Source organism: Budorcas taxicolor, chromosome 10, assembly GCF_023091745.1.
Source record: "Budorcas taxicolor isolate Tak-1 chromosome 10, Takin1.1, whole genome shotgun sequence".
Classification (NCBI taxonomy): domain Eukaryota; kingdom Metazoa; phylum Chordata; class Mammalia; order Artiodactyla; family Bovidae; genus Budorcas; species Budorcas taxicolor.
Window position 1 is genome coordinate 98,439,344 of NC_068919.1, and position 22,657 is coordinate 98,462,000.

At 39.9% G+C, this 22,657-nt stretch overlaps 1 protein-coding gene across 1 annotated transcript in view; it reads right to left on the reverse strand.

Moving 5' to 3' along the window:
- The window catches only part of EML5 (EMAP like 5), a 151,301-nt gene that overhangs the window by 49,205 nt on the left and 79,439 nt on the right, over positions 1-22,657 (reverse strand). The window contains exons 16-21 of the mRNA XM_052646355.1: positions 20,482-20,575; positions 19,452-19,552; positions 15,081-15,283; positions 14,357-14,468; positions 12,938-13,065; positions 8,837-8,978 (exon numbers count right to left, since the gene is read on the reverse strand). Of these exons, the coding sequence (XP_052502315.1) occupies positions 8,837-8,978; positions 12,938-13,065; positions 14,357-14,468; positions 15,081-15,283; positions 19,452-19,552; positions 20,482-20,575 (780 nt within the window). The remainder of the gene's footprint in view (positions 1-8,836; positions 8,979-12,937; positions 13,066-14,356; positions 14,469-15,080; positions 15,284-19,451; positions 19,553-20,481; positions 20,576-22,657) is intronic.

Below are 22,657 nucleotides of genomic sequence, written 5' to 3' on the forward strand. Positions count from 1 at the left end.
AGGCAAAGGTTGGCAAACTTCTTAAAGGACCAGAGAATAAATATTTTCAGCTTTGCAGACCGCATCAGCTCCGTCACAACTCCTGAACTCTGCTACTGCAGTGCAACAGCACACCGAGACAACACATGCAGAAACGGGCATGGCTGTGTTCTGATAACGCCTGATTTACAAGCTCAGGAAGTGGGCTGGACCGGATGCATGGGCTCACCTCTGACACAGAGGAAGGAGTCCAGAACCCCAGGGAGGGAAGGATACTGGGGAAGATCTCTCACAGGCAACCTGCATACCCTCCCACCAGTCACAGGTCCCCTGAAGATGTCCAGAAACTAGTCCCTTCACGAAAGCACTGAGAGATACAGTCATTAAGGGCAGCATCTGCATCCCTGGAAAGCTCTGTGTCCCCCGCCTAGAGGTCAGGAAGTGGAAATGTCACCACAGGCTCCCTGATGAAAAAGATACTCCGGGAGAAGCAGACGCCAAGCAGCAGTGCTTAATCAACAAAAACAAGGTATGTTCTTTCACCAAAAAGGGCAGGCGGGATGTACTACTAATCACAATATTTTGGCTTGCGGAGATTTCTGTTGGTGGTTAATTAATCACAGGGTCTCCAGGAATGAAATAAATAAGTTACTAGATTAGTGTTTGATCTACATAATAGGAAAAACTCCAGACCTGGTGGCCAAAACCCCCGACTTAAACCATCACAGTGGAGAGTCAGACTCCCAGCAACTTTTCAGACCTAAGCAAATTCATATACTCAGAGCCCCTTCACTGAAGGGAAGGCCAAGTCCCAGTGAGGAAGAACTATGAGGCACGGTCACAGGTATGTAGGTGTGTAACATAAACCTTCCTCCAAGGTTCTGTGGCCACTTAGTAGAATGAGTGTGAACTGAAGAGAAGGAAAGACCCAAACTTCTAGGAATTACTAGACATGGGCTCCGCAGTGACACTACTTCTTAAGGGCAGAAAAAGCTCCCGGTGTACAAGCAGTAAAAGTGGGGCCTTAAGGTGATCATGCGATAGATGGATTCTAAGTCCAATTCCAAATCACAGTGGACCCCATCCAATTCCTGAAGGGGAACAGATACACTTGGCCACTTGTACAATGCTCTACGCTGGCTCTGTGGACCCAAGGGGTAAGGAAGAACTAAATGAAAACCCGTGGAAATTTCTCTGTCTACTAAGACAATAAACGGAAACAAAACCGCAAGCCTGAGAACCGCAATCAGTGATATTACCTAGGACATGAAATGTGCAGGAATAATAATTCCTATCATACTGTCATTGCTTGTTTGGCCTGTGCTGAAGTAAGATGGATTTAGCTAATAACTCTGGATAATAAATTTAATCAGGAGATGATTTCAACTGAAGCTACTCTTCCAGATCTTTACTAGAACAAATGAACACAGTCCCTAGCATTTTACAAGCAGCTACTGCCCTGGCCAATATGCCCTTTTATCTCCATACCAATTGTAAAGCCCACTAGAAGCAGTTTGCTTTTACCTGGCTTGCATCTGTGGACACCTTCAAATCTTTGCCTCAGGGCTATTTCAACTCTCCTGTTCTTTGCCATAATAGAGTCCACAGAGATCCTTATCATCTTGACACTCCATAAAACATCTCAGTGGTCCACTACATTGATGACATTATGCTGAACGGATCTGGGGAGCAGGAAGCAACAAGTACTTTAGATGTCTTAGCAGGACACAAGTGAATTAGGAGAGTGGCAGATAATTTCCACAAAGATATAGGAACCCTGTCACCTCAGTGATGTTTCTGGGGATCCAATGATCTTGGAGTATGTCAAGCCATTCCCTCCACCATGGAAGACAAATTGCTACACCTCCCATCACCTACCACAAACACAAGGAGCAAAACGCTTGGGAGGCCTTTCGGGAGGCAACACACAGCACATTTGAGTGAGCTGCTCCACCTGTGTATCAGGTCGCTTATAAGCTTCCAGTGGGGGCCAGGATTAGAAAAGGCAAGCTGATCTTAAGCAGATTTAATGACCTTCAAAGTGTCTGCAGCGCCTCTGGAAAGGTCCCAAAGGAACCAACTTCAGATGGGAGAAATTCCACGTCCTCCTTTGCAGGTAACTATTTTCTTTTTGAGACACAGCTTCTGGATTGCTACCAGGTCTCACTAGACAGCAAGTAAATGCCTAACTATGGGATATCAGGTAACTGTGTCCTGAGCTTCCTTTCATGAACTGAAAATGACATGACCAGGCAAGTTACTGACTGGGTGTGCAGAATAGCAATCTTTCATCAACTAGACACAGAATAGAAAAGACCAGGCAGGCTTGGCAAGATCTGGAAGTTAGAAGTAATTTGTACGATCAGGGGGCTCAGAATCCTTCAGCAATAAAGCCTACTGAAGTGTCTCTCCTCTCTCTCAATCTGTACTTATGGCCTCAACAGGGGTTCCTTATGACCAACTGAGCGAAGAAGAAAAACACTGAGCCAGATTTTCAGATGTTCCTACATGGTACGTTAGTCTTGATGAAACTGAAAGAGGAGAGTGAAAAAGTTGCCTTAAAGCTCAACATTCAGAAAACGAAGATCATGGCATCTGGTCCCATCACTTCATGGGAAATAGATGGGGAAACATTGGAAAACAGTGTCAGACTTTATTTTTGGGGGCTCCAACATCACTGCAGATGGTGACTGCAGCCATGAAATTAAAAGACGCTTACTCCTTGGAAGGAAAGTTATGACCAACCTGGATAGCAAATTCTAAAGCAGAGACATTACTTTGGCAACAAAGGTCCATCTAGTCAAGGCTATGGTTTTTCCTGTGGTCATGTATGGATGTGAGAGTTGGACTGTGAAGAAGGCTGAGCGCCGAAGAATTGATGCTTTTGAACTGTGGTGTTGGAGAAAACTCTTGAGAGTCCCTTGGACTGCAAGTAGATCCAACCAGTCCATTCTGAAGGAAATTGGTCCTGGGTGTTCATTGGAAGGACTGATGCTGAAGCTGAAACTCCAGTACTTTGGCCACCTCATGGGAAGATTTGACTCACTGGAAAAGACTTTGATGCTGGGAGAGATTGGGGGCAAGAGGAGAAGGGGACGACAGAGGATGAGATGGCTGGATGGCATCACTGACTCGATGGATGTGAGTTTGGGTGAACTCCGGGAGTTGGTGAGGGACAGGGAGGCTTGGCGTGCTGCAGTTCATGGGGTCGCAAAGAGTCAGACACGACTGAGCGACTGAACTGAACTGAAGCATCACAGCCACACTAGGGGTGACCTGGAAGGACTGTAGTGAAACTCCCCAGTGGGCAGCTCTTCAAGCAGTGTACCTGACTTATCACTTTTGTGGTAAGAGATGACTACATAGACAGATTTACACTGATTCACTAGCAACTGTTCACTATTTGAATAAATAGGAACTGGAAGAAACAGGACTGGACGATGAGAGGAAAGGAAATCTAGAAGATAAACGTGTGGGTAAAACTCTCAGAAAGGGCATACATAGGCTGTGAAGATTTCTGTGTCCAAAATAAAGTCCAATACATGTGCCTATTGCAGAGGAAGCTCTCAATAATCAGATGGACAAAATAATATGTTTTATGGATATCAGGCAGGCTCTTTTCCTAGCCAGCTAGCACCTGCTTGGTGGGTCAAAGGTGGCAAGGGCAAAGTCCATGCTTGAGTTCAAAACACAGACTTTTCTTTACCAAGGCTGGTCTTGGTGCTGCCCAATCTGCTAACAGTAGAGACCTCCTGAACCTCTGATAAGGCACCACTCCTCAGGGAAACTAGCCCAGCATCTGATGGCAAGCCGATTACACTGAGCCTCTTCCATTACGGAGAGGACAGAGTCATCCTCAGTGGAACAGACAGGACTTTCGGATTCACCTTCCCTATCCACAGAGCTTCTGCTAGCACCACTATCCATGGCCAGGACGCCTAATTCACCATCACCAAATTCCAAGCCCTTCACTCTTTCATAGTGAAGGAGGTGCAGCGTTAGGCTCATACCTACGGAATCAGCTAGTTTTATCACATACCCTCATCTTTCACAGAGGGCTACTAAAAAATGATGGAATGGCTTACTGAAAACTGATTTATAGAGTCTTTTGCAAGCAATACCCTGGAAGACCAGGGTTCTTTGTTGCAGGATGCAGTATGTGCTTTAAAGCACTGATCATTACATGGTGCTGTCCACCTCAAAGTCAGAATCCACGGGTCTAGAAATCAAGGAGTGGAGGTGGGAGTCACGCTTCTCACTATTATATCTAATTGTAGCAAGTATTTTTGCTGTAGGCTACTTTGTCATAGACATTTTGCCACAAACATATTCACCACATAACTAACTGATTATGAGGCAATTTTGCTATAAGAGATAAAATGACTAGCTGAAGTCTGGTTTGACAGACGCAGAACAAAAATATGTATGCTGATGAATTCTTATTTTGAAACAAACTACACTGGATGAGAAAGAGGCTGAGGGCCTACAGGGCACAGAATTGAACCCACAGATCCCATGGAACTTTAGAATGTTTATCAACAGACAAGGGACAATCCGTGCTCATTAGCAAAAATGTCCACACCACCCAAAGCAATCTAAAGAGTCAATATGCTCCCTATAAAAATTCCACTGGTGTTTGTCAGATATAGAACTAATCATCTTAAAATTTGGATGGTACTACAAAATATTCCAAAGCCAAAGCAATCTTGAGAAAGAACAACAAAACTGAAGACCTCATTCTCTCTGATTTCAAACTATATTACAAAGCTACAGTAATCAAAACAGCATGATGCTTGCATAAAAACAGACACACACAATAATGGAAAAGAATAGAGCCCAGAAATAAACCCATGTACATATGGTCAGTTAATTTACCAAGGAAGTCAAGAATGTACAGTGGAGAAAGGAGAGCCTCTTCAATAAACTGTGCTGGGAAACTAGAATGGCCACATGGAAAAGAAATGAAACCGGATCACTATCTTACACACAAACAAAAGTTAGCTCTATAAGGACTGAAGACTCGAAATATAAGATGTGAAACCAAAGAATTCTTAGAGGAAAACTTAGGTGGTAAGCTCCTTGACATAGATCTTGGAAATAACGTTTTGATCCTGACAACAAAAGCAAAAACAACAACAACAAAATAAACAAGTGAGATGACATCGAACTATAAAGCTTCTGCACAGGAAAGAAAATCAGCAATGAAATGAAAAAGCAACATACTGAATGGGAAAAATAACTGCAAATCATATATCAGATAAGGGGTTATACATCCAAAATGAATAAAGAACTCATAAAACTCAATAGCAAAAAATCCACATTGGTTTAAAAATGAACAAATACTGAACTGATATTTTTCTAAAGAAGATATACAAATGGCCAAAAGGTACATGAAATGATACAGAGAACAGACAGCAGTTACAAAGGGGTGGTGGGATGGGCTCGGGGTAGTGGAAAAACATTCAGGTTTGATTCTAATTAAAAGCTAAAGTCACAGATACAAGTTTTACATAGGACATTCCCAATATATCCCTATACAGAAAATTGCAAAGGCTGGCAAATATTTATTTTATAGGTATTAAGAATACAGATATTAATTCATGTTGCATATTTATACTTCTGGTTATTTTTAAAACTAGTTACCATAAAACTGAATTATTTGGCAAAATTCTAGTTTATATTAACTATAATGTTAAGCCTCAGGATCATAATATTTGCATATTCATTTTCTGAAGAAAACAGTATTTGCTTACTGAATGTTTAAAAGATATAACTGTGTTTTACAATATTTAAACCATTATGATGTCAATATTTTGTTATAATTAAGTCAATCAGCATAAAACCACATGTCTCTTTAAAGTTATGAAAATCCACTTGTTTTTCTCTTGAATTAATGATGAAGTAAAAATAAAAGGTATTATAGAAGAATATTTAAGAACAAAAATACAGTATTATGATTCTTCTCAACAACCTAATACAAAGATCTACTTCTAGAAGGAGCCAGTAATACCGGTAGACAATTTTTCTGGCCTAATACATGACATACATCCAAAGATTCAGAAGACACAACAAATCCTAAATAATAGACCACATATATGCCCAATGTTATTAAACCTCAAAACTATAGAAAAATGTAAAACAGAACAATGAAAACCACTGAAATTATAATTCTGAGCTAAGAACTCTAGAAGCAGTTAAATTAGCATCCAAGAATGAGAGTAAAAAAATCAAAACATGTTCAGACTAGTAGTATGCCAAGGGCAGGGCAGTGGTAACAGTTCACCCCGAGTGGTACTATAATGCCAATCAAAAATTTAAAAACAACAATGAAAAGCTGAATAAAACTGATCTGCTTTTAAAGAACTGCAGCATCAGTGATAGAATATTTCTGTTAGAATAGGCCATTCCCACCACCCTATTTTTATACACCACTGGTTCATTCAGAGGACGATGAGAGAATTTCCAACAAATCTTCATTATGGAAATTCTGAAACTGTATTTTAGAAGAAAATGACAGAAGAAAATGTTTGAGATACAAGAAAAAAAGGTGAACAAAGAAATGCACACGCATGGATGAATCTAAGTAACACTGACTGCGTGAAATGGTAACAATGTCCACTTGAAGGGAGGTTTAAAAAAAACAGAGATCCTCAAAAAAATTAAAAGTAGAACATCATATGATCCAGTAATTACATTCCTGGGTATTTATCTAAGAAAACAAAGACACGAACTCAAAAGATACTAAACCCCTATGTTCACTGCAGCATTGTTTACAATAACCGAGACACAGAAACGGCTCAGGTGCCCAGGAACACACTAAAGTGAAAGAAGTGAGGCTGCTCAGTCGTGTCCGACTCTTTGCAACCCCATGGACTGTACAGCCTACCAGGCTCCTCCGTCCATGGAATCTTCCAGGCAAGAATACTGGAGTGGGGTGCCATTTCCTTCTCCAGGAGATCTTCCCAACCCAGGGATTGAACCTGGGTCTCCCGCATTGCAGGCAGACGCTTTACCATCTGAGCCACCAGTGATTAAAGGATAAATGGATGAAAGGATAAAGAAAATGTGGAAATGTGGTATAGATATGTCTGCATGTATATACACGCACATGTGTACATATACATATACACTAACACTATTCAGCCAGTAAAAAGAATAAACTCTTGCCATTTGCAACAACATGGATGGACCCGGAGGGCATTATGCTAGATGAGATAAATCAGACACAGAAAGACAAAAACTATATCCCACTCATACATGCAATCAAGGAAAAAAGCTCAAAGATACAGAGAACAGACTAGGTTGCCAGTGGTGGGGGTGGGGGGACTGGGTAAAACGGGTAAAGGGAGTCAAACAGTGTAAACTTCCAGCTATAAAGAAAATAAGTCATGGAGGTGTCATGGACAGCATGGTAACTACAGTTAGTAATACTGCATTGCATATCTGGAATTTTCTGAGAAAACAGGTCTTAAAAGTGCTCATCATAATAAAAAAAATTTTAAGTATGTGTAGTGATATTATGGTGATTATTTCACAATATTTACAAATATTGGATCAATATGTTGTACACCTGAAACCAAGGTAAAGTTCTGTGTCAATTATATCTCAACTTAAAAAAAGAAAGAAAATCTGATAGGTAAGTGTGTTCTGAATTTGACTGGTCAGGACATCCAATGGACTTGGGAAGGAAAGAATTTTTTGACACTGGTTTTCTATGCACAAAGATGTGATTGTGGTTTTAGACTCTAACTGTAACTGTTCACACTGAAAGTTCATATATAAAACCACTGGCAATTTTCACTAGTTTCTGAGAAAAAAATAAAGAAACACAGTATGTGCAGGCACATGCATATACACACACACACACACCAGAGAATGAAAATGCAAGAGATCACTAATTAACAGAAAAAGGGGTAGGGGAAGGACAGTGACTGGAGCTCTAGGGCTCCACAGACTCTGATTAACTTCAGATGTTCAGTTAGGCATACAGGACAGGAGCACTACAAAAAGAGAGCTGGCTCTTTTAAGTCAACAGAAGGAGGGAAAAATAAATCAGCTGAATGAATTATAACAAGCTGCCTAATTTCAACTTGGTTCTTATATTGCTAAGTAATTCTCTCCTTTATCTGTGTACTCTATCATATTTCTTAGTCACAATTCCCAACTTTTTCAGCTAGAGCTCCTCCTAAAATATCCCCATGCTACAAATAATATTCTCTACCACTTTCCCGAGTAATGTGAAGCTCATCTAGCCTAATAGTAAAAATCTTGCTCCAACAATTGAACTCTTTGTTGTTCTATATTGACAGGGTCTTCTACAATGTGCTCAACTCTGTTTCATTCTACAATACCCTTCTCTGAGGACTCCCCTGGCAGTCCAGTGGTCAGAGTCCACGTTTCTAGAGCAGAGGCTCCAGGCTTGACTCCTGGTCAGGGAGTCCCTGCTCCCTAAGATCCCACATGCTGTGCAACATAGCCAAGAAATAGCAATACAACAAAATGAAATTAAATATCCTCCTCTCAACTCTGCTACCCCCTTTTAAGCTAAGGCTTAGTTTCTGATTCTAAATTACATATAATCTATAGTCATAAAGGGCAGAAAGCTTAGTTTATGTTTCCTTCCTATATTCTTGTTTCCAAAATGATATGGAAAACTGACTCAGGATAGGCATGAGCAGAGAAGGTCCCAAAAAGCAAAGACTAGGTATAACTAATTTTCTTTATATACCATTATGAGCAAGCAGATACAGAATAAATACTTATAGTATTTTTTATATATTTAGTATAGCTTTCTTACATTTGTGAGGTTATAAAATTGTGGCAATTTAATCTATGCTCAAGTCTGCGAGGCACTTACCTTTTTTAAGTTTCCGGACGGCCAACATACAATGACTAGGAGAAAGATCCCATATCCTCAAGGTCTTATCATCACTTACAGTAGCACAGATGGGCAGATAAGGATGTGTAGCCAAGCCCCACACCTCTCCTTCCATGTGTCCCTGTAAAGAAAACACAGTTAAGACCATTTCAACCTAAAGATACTTATATTTAGAAGAAAAATAAAAAGTCAATAATATATGATAATGATAGGATAATGACTAATAGATAACTCTAGTAAAACTTCTCTCTCTTTGGAATATACCTTAAAATATCTTTGTAACAACTTTATCCTCAAAGTTACAATACATATCAAGTTTCTATGGAAACTAGCTTCAAAGTCTTATAATGTGTATGATGGTGGTTTAGTCGCTAAGGCGTGTCCGACTCTTGCAACGCCATGCACGGTAGCCTGCCAGGCTCCTCTGTCCATGGGATTCTCCAGGCAAGAATACTGGAGTGGGCTGCCATTTCCTGTTCCACGTAACATGCATAGGGTAGAGAAAGTAGGAGCTGGCTGCCCAGGAATGCTGGTGGCTGCTGTAGGGAAGGGGCTTCCTGCATGACAGAGTAAATAGTACTGTAGACTGCTGCACCAGTGAGACTGAGAGAAATTGTTTTTTAAAAATTAAGTCTCTGGAAATGGTTTCAAGGAGGTAAAACAAAGGAAGAAACATTTACCTAAGAAAGTCTGCTAAAATTCAGTAAGAACAGTGAGAGTCTGCTGTATCTGAACTGAGACGCACGCTTGTCCTCCTACTCAGTGACATGGACACCCCATACCAGACTGATGGAACCAAGAGCAAGGGCGCGCTCTCTCCCCAGCCTCGAGCTGGGCACCTCCTCCCACACAGGGCAGGCATCACGTCCTCCACCTGCTCCCGGCTCCCTGTTACTCAGGCTAAACTCCCGGTGATCGCCGCTGAAAGGTACGAGCTCCCCGCTCACTCCTGGTTCTGAGATGGAGGCTCTACCTCAGGTGCAGTGGCCGGTGAGAACACTGGGGCCTCAAAGGCAACCCAAGAAGGGCTGAGGCGACTGCTTCTTCCACACGAGTGGGCACTCACACCTAAAGCAAAGGACACTCAGAAAAACAGAAGCATTCCATTGTTTTCACCCTCAACTCCAGAGCCCTGGATCAGAAATTTTTCCTGAAGGGAGAAGCAAGTCATAACACAGCATCCAGCTTCTTCTCAAAGGAACTGACTTCATTTACTACAGTGTGGAAAAGTTGAAGACTGAGGGTGCTCTAAAAACAATGGAGGTTGTGATGAAAGGAACCTGGGAAACAACCAAGACTCCCTGGACATAGCTAAACCGAAGTCGAGGAGAAACAGGAAAATCTCAGAGATAGATGGGAAGAGACTGATTAAATTCAGAACAAATCTGGATGCTTCTTCCCAAAATCAGAAACAAGACAATGATGTTTACTCTCATTACTTTTGTTCGACATAGTACTGGCAGTTCCAGGCAGGATAATTAGGTAGGAAAAATAAATCACAGGCATCTAGATTGGAGAGGGAGAAGTAAAACTCTCTCTATTTGCAGATGACATAATCTTATACAGTATGCAAAAAATCCTAAAAAAGTTACCAAAAAAACTCTAAGAATATATGAAGTCACTTAAACAAAATACATACATGTATGTACACTGAAAACTAAAAAACATTGTTGAAAAAAGTTTAAAAAGATCTAAATAAATGGAGAGATCCATGTTCATGGATCAGAAGATTTAATACTGTTAAGAGGTGCTAGCAACCCACTCCAGTACTCTTGCCTGGAAAATCCCATGGATGGAGGAGCCTGGTGGGCTGCAGTCCATGGGGTCGCTAAGAGTCAGACACGACTGAGCGACTTCACTTTCACTTTTCACTTTCATGCATTGGAGAAGGAAATGGCAACCCACTCCAGTGTTCTTGCCTGGAGAATCCCAGGGACGGAGGAGGCTGGTGGGCTCCGTCTATGGGGGTCACAGTGTTGGACACGACTGAAGCGACTTAGCAGCAGCAGCAGCAGTCCACAAACTGATTCACAGCACACTGCCGCTACAAACACAGTTGAATGTGGGTTTTCGGTACATATAGGAATGCACTTCTGTGCTGTACGTATATTCCCACACTTTAAATTACTATAGTTTTATATTATATTTATTTCTAGCATGGAAAGTTTCCCAAAAGACTTTTTGACTACTTTTAAATAGTTTCTCTTCTAGATGATTAAAAAAAATCTTCCCAGCATTTGTGAAAAGCGTCATTAGGATTTGGATCAGGCTCATACTGAATTATTTACTTATAAGTCTCTTATACCGTTAGTAAAGTTGTATAGCTTTCTTAGGTCTTGCATTTTTTCAACCATCTTTATTTCTGGTTACTATGCAGTTTTCTTTGTGAGTACCATTTTCGTGTCATTTGTTTTAGCTGGTCATTGCTAGATCAGCTAGACCATGTAGAAATACTATTGACTTTCACATACTGATTTTGCATAAATGCCTAAGGACTTAATTAGTTATAATAATTTTTCAGTTTATTCTCTTGTTCAAGGTGTAAATTATAACATCTTACAATACTGGTATCCATCCAGGGTCATCCATTTGTTTCTAATACATATACCTTTTATGTTTTGTTTTACTGGATTGGCCCAGACCTCACACACAATGTTGGAAAATAATGGTGAGACCCGGTATCCTTGTCTTGTTTCTGACATTTAGGAGACAGTAGATATTTGAAATCTTTAACTCTATAATAAATATTAGAAAACAATAAGATGTCATTTATTACTTCTAAAAATCTTTTCTTATAATTATGAAACCGTCTATATTTTTGAACAAGCCCATATATGGATTCATCTGTAAAAGTGTATCTGTGTAAATATTTTCCAGGAGATCATAAATATTTAAACACCATGACTCCAACACCTTTTTACTTTAAAGGAATATCATGTGACTGAAATTAAAGAGTAAGACATGAAGGTTTCACAGGTAATCTAACATACAGCGTTTTGCTCTTTGCTTACAGATTCTCCTTGTTACATTAGGATAGTCTGCTAACCCTAAAGCACAGCGCTTTCATCTACATGTGCTCTTTGGTGACTTAACAGGAATGAAGTAGGGGTTGGAAGAAATCAGTCTGCATTAAGAAAGAAAACAATTCTTTTTCAGGGTAGAAAACAAAACTCAAAGGGTGTTACTATACACAGTTGCATGAGGGCAATTTTCCATTAGTGTAGATCCTACCTCACCTGCTATGCCTTATAGGATCAAAACCCATAACATATATAGGAAATGTAAACTGACAAATTAATATAGCATTCCTGATAGAAATGTTAAGGATTAGCTAATTCTGCTATTTCATTTTATATTTCTACCACACAAAGTTTGTACTTCTGGATTTTCAAAATTATTAACATATTTTCACTCATAAATGTTTTCAGGAGTAAAATTTTGGCACACATTCAGTTTTTGCTTTTCTAAGTTAGAAACTTGAGAAAGAATGAACTAAAGAGTTTCATAGAAAAATAACTGCCTTAGGTTCAACAAATATATTTCAAAGAAATAAAATATAAAATAAATGGACTGGGTTAAATTAACTACAACTAGCTTTTCTTTCTACTGGTTTGTTTTGTAATAAATTACTGAAAATATTGGTAATTATTCCACATGATAATGTGCATATTATTTATTGATACTACTCATTTAGCTATGAGTGAGTGAGTGAGTGAGTGAAGTCGCTCAGTTGCGTCCGACTCTTTGCGACCCCGTGGACTGTAGCCCACCAGGCTCCTCTGTCCATGGGATTCTCCAGGCAAGAATACTGGAGTGGGTTGCCATTTCCTTCTCCAGAGGGATCTTCCTGACCCAGGGATTGAACCCAGGTCTCCCTCATTGCAGGCAGATGCTTTAACCTCTGAGCCACCAGGGAAGCCCATTATTTAGCTATAATTAAATTTAATTTTTTTGCAAATATTAACAAGTATTTCCCTAAATAATTTAACAGTATTTTTCACCACTGTCAGCTTTTGGCTTTTATGTATTGAACTGACTGCATACAAAGGGGAAAAAAACACATTAATGATTTAAAATTACCTGGACCAGAAGTGTTATTGGGCCACTTTTATCCACTTCTAGTATTTCACCATTCTTTGTGCCAACTAAAATATGACCATGTCCTAATGATATGGCACGTATAGATGGGTTATCTTCCAAGAGAAGACCTAAAATGTTAAATGGAGATGTTCTTCTAGGTATGAAGTTAATATAATACAAGGATGTATATCCTGCCAATGATGCTATTTTGACAATGCAAATCATCTTACAAAGTTGCTTTCTCCTATATCTTAAATACTCTAATAAATGTATCATATTTTTCTCAATCATTCAATTTACTAATCTCAAAAGTGAGAACCACTTACATACTACAATCCCATTATTCTATATTATCTCAGATCCCCTACTACCAGTCTGACAACTGTTTCTTTTCCTTCTATATTTGCTCCTCACCCACCTCCGGCCCCTCTTAGAGCATGTACAATATTCTGGTTCGTAATTTTAATTCAATTCGACTTAAGATTAATTCATTTATGTTTACTGGGCCCTAGGCAGGCTTCAGAGATGTACTGGTAGACGTGACAGAGCCGAGCGCCTGCCCTCGCAGAGCATTCAATGAGGAGAACAGACCCTGTGTGAAGAACACATTGAAAAGGGAAAAAACAGGAACTGAACCTTTCCTGAGGTGGGAGGGGGTGGGGGTGTAGGGAATCCTCCTAGAAGAAACAGTGTTTGCGATTTGAATGATGAGTGTGTGCACACGTGTGCTGTCATCTCCGACTCCTCGCGACCCCACGGGCTCCTGTGGACCACAGGCTCCTCTGTCCACGGGATTCCCCAGGCAAGAACACTGGAGTGGGTGGCCATTTCCTTCTCCAGGGGATCTTCCCAACCCAGGGATTGAACCCGTGTCTCTTGTGTCTCCTGCACTGGCAGGCACATTCTTTGCCACTGTGTCACCTGGGAAGCCCCCAAAATGGTATATGGCCAGGTAACTGGAGGAAGTGGGAGGGTGGGGAAAGGGGAAATGCTAGGACAAATGATAGCAGGTAGACAGGCCTGGAGGGCAGAGACAGAACACCGCAGTGCCTTGATGCAGGAAGGGTGAGACAGGAGGGTCAACAAAACTCTATGGTAAACAAAAGGCCAAGTCTGAAAACAAATCCCTGACTGGCGGTAAATGTGACATTCACATGGCGACTTTCTTTGAAAAATTACAAATGTTAAAAACAACCGTCTTGTATTTGTTTACATTTTACTACGTGTATCATTGAGAATAGATTTTGAAAGGACAGCCATGATTCTGGGATGCAGATAAGTAGCTTCTCTTTTTAATACTGAATGCTGACACATGTTTAGTAAAGAAGGAAAACTGCACCCCATGTGCTGTACCTCAGTGATCACCATGCTAATGAGCAATTGATCTTTTTTCCTACAAATCTGCAAATCTCATATCACCTTTAGATCCTGGGGCCAAAGCAGCTCTTTTTATAGCGTAGGTCTTGAGACATCTTTCAAAGGAGTCATCCCAAAGAGCGACTACCCCATCTTTCCCTCCAGTTACAAACCCCTATGAAAGTGAAAGGTTTAATTACGTTAATAAAAGTCTAAGTATTTTTAGAATAATCATCTTTCTTTATAATGAAAAACTCTAGAGAAAACTAAATTTACAGCCAAAAATTATGGCATGTAAAACACAAACATAGAATCCATTACATTTTTTAAACATCAACATGGAACCTGCAGAAATATTTACAGTGACACAAAACATTTTACTTTTAGACTAGGACTTTGAAAGCAGTTCCAATCTGGAGCCATAACGTAGCTCTACCACCTTCACCTGGAGGCTTCATAATTCCATCCTTTAAAAAGAAGGGACAGTAATAATAGCTACCTCACAGGATATGGTGACAACATGTAAAACACGTAAACAGTTTTCGACACATAGTAAATGATTAACAAATACTATTAATAAGTTAAAAAAAATTTTAACAGCAGACATATTCTATTCTGGGTTCAGGAGTTTGAACCCAGACCTTATTTTAGGTCAGGAAGACTCCAGCTCACATATCATTATTGGGTAGCTCAGCTAAGTAGAAAGGTAGTGCTCTTGTACTTGTGAAAGTGTTTTACATTCCATGGTCAAACTATGTTTAATTCAGAATTTATTTAAGTGACTTACTTTTTCCAATGCATGCATACTGAACACTGGTCCATCATGTGCTTTAACTGTCTTTACAAGAAAGATGTCTCGCCAGATACACACGTCTCCTGTGGACGTTCCAGAAAAAGCCATCTCCTCAGTCCATCCATATACTGCACACATCATGGTGTCACTTTTCCCCAGGGTGCCCACGTAGCCTTTTCTTCCAATCAATCCTCCCCCTGGTTCATAAAAAATATTATGAAAGTGCCACTTTCAAAACGTGTAAAATACAAAGCCATAAAATTTCTTCTCTGCTGTTTTTCTTATTTAAAGAAAAAGATAAAAAAAAAAAAAGAGAAAGACACGTAACAGTGAGGGGGGTTAAAAAAAAAAAATACAGGTCTCTCAATCGGTGACCTGGACAACATCTTGCTTGGCTGAGGCAGCCATACCCACGGGTGCTTGAAGTCATAGCTTTTGGATAAACAAATATATATACTAAAAGTCAGTTCAAATCCATCTTTTGATTAGTTTTTAAGAAAATTATATATCACAGAGTTGATACAAAAAGTCATAAAAAGTACAACAAACTCTTCTATGTCCATTATCAACTTAGACAAAATTACTACAACATATTTTACTACTTATTTATGCATCCTTAGGTAATAGATCTTTTTTCATGTTTAAAACTTTCCATAAATATCATCCTATATGTCTTCTTTTGAAGCCTACTCTTTTCATCAATGATTTGTGATGGAGTTTTACCCCCAGAAACCTCGTTTTCATAACTGCATAGCATTCTATCACAGCATTTTATATCCCAGATAACATTTTCCTACCAATGAGGGTGAATAAAGCTGTTCCCAAGACTTGGCCACTGAAAACAATGCTGCTCTAAACATTCTTGCAAGGGCCTTTTCTATAAAAGTGTAAGGGATTGTCTAGGATCGCTTAGGAATGGTCACAGAATATTTGCAAAAAAATAGCACAGAGATGAGAGCTATCATCTCTGTCGCCAAACTGTCCTCTAAAGTTGATACAACAATGTAAAGTCTCACTGATGGTGAAAAGAGTTCCTGTGCCCTCTCACCTTTCAAGAACACTTGGTCCTTATTGGTCATTCATTGCCTATTGATATGTTTTGCCCATTTTTCCAAATGAACTCATTATTCAATCATTTATTCAAGAAATATATATGGGCTTCCCTAGTAGGTCAGTCAGTAAAGAATCTGCCTGCAGTGCAGGAGACCTAGGTTCGATCCCTGGGTCAGGAGGATCCCCTGGAGAAGGAAATAGCAACTCACTCCAGTACTTTTGCCTGGAAAAGCCTATGGACAAAGGAGCCTGGTGGGCTACAATCCATGAGATCACAAGAACTGGACGTGACTTCACAACTAATCCACCACCACAATATATATATATATAATGAATTCATTTGGGAAAATGGGCAGAACATATCAACAGGTAATAAATGACCAATAAAAGCTCATTAATAATTACAGAAATACAAATTAAAACCACCATAAAATTTAAGTGATATTTTACATCCCCCAGTCTTGCACAGGAGAAAGCCCAGGAACCCTTTTCACCATTATTGCATTCTACATTGTCTCAACAGCAGAGTACAGTTTGGCAACAGTAGCACGGTGAGCACTGTAAGGATTTAACTTTTATTCTAAATGAGATGAAAAACATTTGGGTAGCGGAATGACAAGATGCTGTGTATCACTTATTACCAGGCTTGTTCAGATTTCTGTGTTGAGGGTAATTTGAATAGTGGCAAGGATGAAGAGTTAGGCTATATGATCATCTGGGCAAATGGTAACGGTGGTATGGGCCTGTGGTAGCACAGAAAATGACGAAAAGCAATCATTTCAAATGTATCTGAAAGACTGTCTTTTCTTAACATAGCAGCCAGAATTTTGAGCGCACTTGCAAGGGCAGTTAAAGTCAAGTGGTGAGGGGGAGAAAACAGATTACACTTCTCTCAAAAGAAGGAGAAGATAAAGAGCAAATTTGAAGTGTAAATAGGGGCTTCCCCGGTGGTCCAGTGGTTAAGACTCTGCACTCCCAACGCATGGGCCGGGGTACAATCCCTGGTCAGGGAGCTAGAGCCCGCAAGCTACAACTAAGATCTGGTGCAGTCACACAAATTAAAAAACAAACAAACAAAAACAGGGTATGAAGTGTAAGTAACTATTTGGACATTGTTCTAGCAGGTAGATTAGAAGAGGAAATTGATCAGCAACTGGAGGGTAGAGCTGAAAGAGGGTTCCTGCTTTACTTCTAAGATGGAGCAGTCGCACCACATGTGTAAAGAGCAGAGAGGGAACCTGAAGGCACGGGGGAGAGAGTGAAGGAGAGCTGGAGCGATCTCCCTGAACGGGTGAGAGACAGGTTCCAGCATGCAAGCGGAAGGGAAAGGCTTTCACTAGAGCACACCTGTCCATTCAGGGCAGGGCCAGCAAACTATGGGCTGCAGGGCAAATCCTGCCACCACCTGCTTTTGAAGCAAAGAATAGGCTTGGTAGGGTAGGAGTTTTCTCTCTTGTCCTGTAAGTTCCTACGTCGTATTCTTGATTTTTGTCTCTGGGTCTGAAAAGCCTAAAATATTTACTAATTTGGCCAGTCACGGTGTTTTCCACCTCTGCTTTAGATGATCGTTACTGAGTTTCCTGACACACACAGCACAGAATGTCTGTACTGTACAAGCTCATGTCATTGCTGCGTTTAAAAACTTCCAGTGGCTCCCGGCCCCACCAGCCATGGAAGACAGTTCAAGCTTCTTAGAGTAAACTTCTCTAAGACTGGGTCTGGGACAGGAGGTAAGAGGCCCTTTCAGTCTCAGTCCTAAGTCATCTTTAACTTCGTGTACATAAAGCTATGCATGTAGAAGATAGGCTGCTGCTGCTGCTAAGTCGCTGCAGTTGTGTCCGACTCGGTGCGACCCCATGGACGGCGGCCCACCAGGCTTCCCCGTCCCTGGGATTCTCCAGGCAAGAACACTGGAGTGGGTTGCCATTTCCTTCTCCAATGCATGAAAGTGAAAAGGGAAAGCGAAGTCGTTCAGTCGTGTCCGACTCTTAGCAACCCCATGGACTGCAGCCCACCAGGCTCCTCCGTCCATGGGATTTTCAAGGCAAGAGTACTGGAGTGGGCTGCCATTGCCTTCTCCGGGAAGAAGATAGTCAGACGGCACTTATTCAGATTAATAGAGTGGCTACTTATTTCCCAACTCTGAATCAGAGCCGCGAGAGTGGGAAGCGCTGAGATGCGCCGAGCCTTCACATCGGCCTCTCCTGGTTCAGTCTCAGGTCTACTTCACGTCTAACCAAAATTAAGGACACAATCGATTGCAAGCCTTTTCATTTTAAATATATGCTTTCTTTAAGTCTCTTATGTCCAACAAATTCATAGTTTAATTTTTTTCAATACTGCAATAATAAGCATTACTTGCCTTGCTGGCTATTTGCAATTCCAACTTACTAAGATACTCAGAAGTTTTGTCTAAACATATGGGAATGAAAATTACAAACGTGAGAATACTTTTCACTTTGCAAATGTATTAATAGAACACAATGATACAGTGAATTTGTGATGAAGTCTTAAATTCAAATCTGAAAATCGACTCATGTTCAAAGTAGTTAACAACTGAAAGCTAATTCAACCTGGGAAATATCTTCACCAAGCCTATTCTTTCCTAACCTACGCTTCACTCCTCTCTATAACTTCACATTTTATCCGAATAGTTTAAGTGTACTGAGACTTTGTCAAACTGCTGGAACTTATAAGTACACTATATGATTTGGAAAAGAGACTTTCTAATTTTAAAATGGGAACTTCTACTGTCAGTAATTTACTAAATTATTAAGGTAATAAAACATTCTATTTCTATATCACTTTATAGCACATAAACAATTTTGAGAAAATTTTTCATTTTCAGTTAGGACTACAAAACATGTCTTTAACAGAAGAAGGAAGTCTGGACATCACTTGATTAATTTCATAAATTCCTTTTTTTTTTTTTTTTTTGCAAATATGAACACTATCAGTGCAGCCAATAAATGATGATAAAATATTTGTTTAAAATGTATCAAGAAAACTGTGGATTGTTTTTTAAAATAAACTTTTCATTTTGGATAATTTTAGATTTTCAAAGAAGATGCAAAGATAACACAAAGTGTCCTCATATACTTCTCACCCACCCAGTTTCCCAGAACATTAACATCTTAATATACTGTAGACTACTTGTCAAAACTGAAAACCCAACATGTTTGATATGTTACTACTGACTGAATTCCAGACTTCAATACCACATTGCACTTAAGACGCTTTACTGTCTGAGCCACCAGGGAAAGTAACACTTACTTAAAATTTCAAAGGAACAAAATAGAAGCACTTCCTTACCTGCTCTACGCCAAAATTTCATGTGTTTAATTCCAGCTGTAATTAATTTATCAGGCACGTACGGGTTCATTTTTACAACAAAAATCTTATCTTTACTTCCTCTGAAATAAATACAGAAATGCTTTAACGCTAAAGATAAATTTCTCCTGTAATAACCTTTTGCCTAGTCCATACCCTATCTTGATTACTCCATTACTAGATGCTTGGTCCATTGGGCTATGTAATCATGCTTTTGTACATTTGTCATTCTGTCATTACTGTAATTTATTAACTCTTCTCAAAAGAATCTTAAAAGGAACAGTAAGAACTGAACTTATTTTGGATAGCATCTACTATAGTACTGTGCAAAGACAATGTCATTTGTGGCATAAATGAGTTAAAGAAAAAATTTTTAATAGTACTCAGTTATTGCTTAATATAATCTTTACAAAGTCCTCTTAAACTATCTTCTATCTGGGTACTGTTTATATACTATGAGAAAAGCATTTATCTATATTTTAAAAATGCTTTATGTATCTTTTTAGGGAACTCAAAGTTAAAAAATAGTCTCTGACCCTGCTGACTATTTCCTCCTTTAAAGCAATTGTTAATATTTTTACTATTACAGAAATAATAATGCTCACTGTAGAAATTTAGGAAATGAAAACTACAACAGAAAATAATCTATAGCTTCTTTGTAATATGTGTATATGTATCTCCTTTCACTCAAATACATGAGCATTTTATCATGTTTTCAAATGACTACAGAATAGCTTATCTTACAGTGAAATTCACTGTAAGAATTCAGATAATAGCTACTTCCAATATCATATTATAGTTACATTAATAAGTGTGTTCACAAAGGATAAACCTACAAATGAATTCTGAAATCTTTTTACCACAATTACACTGTTTATTGAATGGTAATAAAGGCAGCAGCAATTAAAATGTTACATGTTTACTTGATTTCAAAACTGTTATAATTTAAAAAATTTAAGTCCAAAGGAATTTCAGTCTTTTGCCAATGTGATAATCAAGTTTCCTTCCCTACCTTGCTATTGAAAGTTTCTCTCCTTTCTTCCAGTCCCACAGCACAACAGTGTGGCTATCATCTATTCCAACTGAAGCCAAACGTTTCCCATCAGCTTTGAAAATTAATCAGAGAAACAAACTGACCATTAACATTCAGAAGATAAAAAACAGTACATATTCTGTCACCACAGTGCCATATTTAAAATTTTACAAAATAATGTTAAATAGTAGGCATGCATATTGCTGGGCTTTCCTGGTGGTTCAGTAGTGAAGAATCCACCTGTCAATGCAGGAGACTTGGGTTTAATCCCTAGGTTGGGAAGAGCCCCTGGAGGAAGAAATGGCAACCTCCTCCAACATTCTTGCCTGGGAAATCCCGTGGACAGAGGAGACTGGTGGGCTGCAGTCCACGGGGTCACAAGAGTTGGTCATGACTTAGCGACTAAACAACAACAATGCACACAGCTCTGAAAAAAGCAGAATTCATAAGGGGGAGGACAGGTTCTCACTGCACTTACCTGCTTTTTCTCTGACCTCATTTACCTCATCTATCTATCAGCCTGGGATAGGGGAAAGGAGGAAGATAAGCAAAGCGGAAGAAAGATATTTAAGAGATGAGAAGGGAAGAGAAAACTAAGAAGGAAGGAAGAAGCGATACACACCATTGAAATTCACCAGAGGAACTCTACTGTGATAAAAGAAGTCACAGGGATTATAAAAAGTTAGTCAAGTAAAAAAGATATAGGTTACAACTTCTCACATAGCTCAGTCAGTTAAGAATCTGCCTGTGATGCAGGAGACCCGGGTTTGATCCCTGGGTTGGGAAGATCCCCCAGAGAAAGAAATGGCAACCCACTCAAGTATTCTTGCCAGGCGAATCCCATGGACGGAGGAGCCTGACAGGCTGCAGTCCACGGGGTTGCGAGAGTCGGACACGACTGAGTGACTAGACCACCACCACAACTACATAATGCCACTAATATGATTGTTGTGGGAAAAAAAAAAAAAAAAAAAAAAGGCTGTAGTGAAGATCAGTTATTTTAGATGTCACTGTGAAAGTGCTGCACTCAATATGCTGGCAAATTTGGGAAACTCAGCAGTGGCCACAGGACTGGAAAAGGTCAGTTTGCATTCCAATCCCAAAGAAAGGCAATGCCAAAGAATGCTCAAACTACCACACAATTGCACTCATCTCACATGCTAGTAAAGTAATGCTCAAAATTCTCCAAGCCAGGCTTCATCAATACGTGAACTGTGAACTTCCTGATGTTCAAGCTGGTTTTACAAAAGGCAGAGGAACTGGAGATCAAATTGCCAACATCCGCTAGATCATGGCAAAAGCAAGAGAGTTCCAGAAAAACATCTATTTCTGCTTTATTGACTATGCCAAAGCCTTTGACTGTGCGGATCACAATAAACTGTGGCAAAGTCTGAAAGAGATGGGAATACCAGACCACCTGACCTGCCTCTTGAGAAACCTGTATGCAGGTCAGGAAGCAACAGTTAGAACCAGACATGGAACAACAGACTGGTTCCAAATAGGAAAAGGAGTACGTCAAGGCTGTAAATTGTCACCCTGCTTGAAAGTGAAAGTGAAGTCGCTCAGTCGTGTCTGACTCTTCGTGACCCCATGGACTATATCCTACCAGGCTCCTTTGTCCATGGAATTTTTCAGGCAAGAGTACTGGAGTGGGTTGCCATTTCCTTCTCCAGGGGATCTTCCCAACACAGGGATTGAACCCAGGTCTCCAGCACTTGCAGGCAGATGCTTTACCCTCTGAGCCACCAGGGAAGCCTGCTTATTTAACTTATATGCAGAGTACATCATGAGAAACGCTGGACTGGAAGAAACACAAGCTGGAATCAAGATTGCCAGGAGAAATATCAATAACCTCAGAAATGCAGATGACACCACCCTTATGGCAGAAAGTGAAGAGGAACTAAAAAGCCTCTTGATGAAAGTGAAACTGGAGAATGAAAAAGGTGGCTTAAAGCTCAACATTCAGAGAACGAAGATCATGGCATCTGGTCCCATCACTTCATGGGAAATAGATGGGGAAACAGTGGAAACAGTGTCAGACTTTATTTTGGGGGGCTCCAAAATCACTGCAGATGGTGACTGCAGCCATGAAATTAAAAGATGCTTACTCCTTGGAAGAAAAGTTATAACCAACCTAGATAACATATTCAAAAGC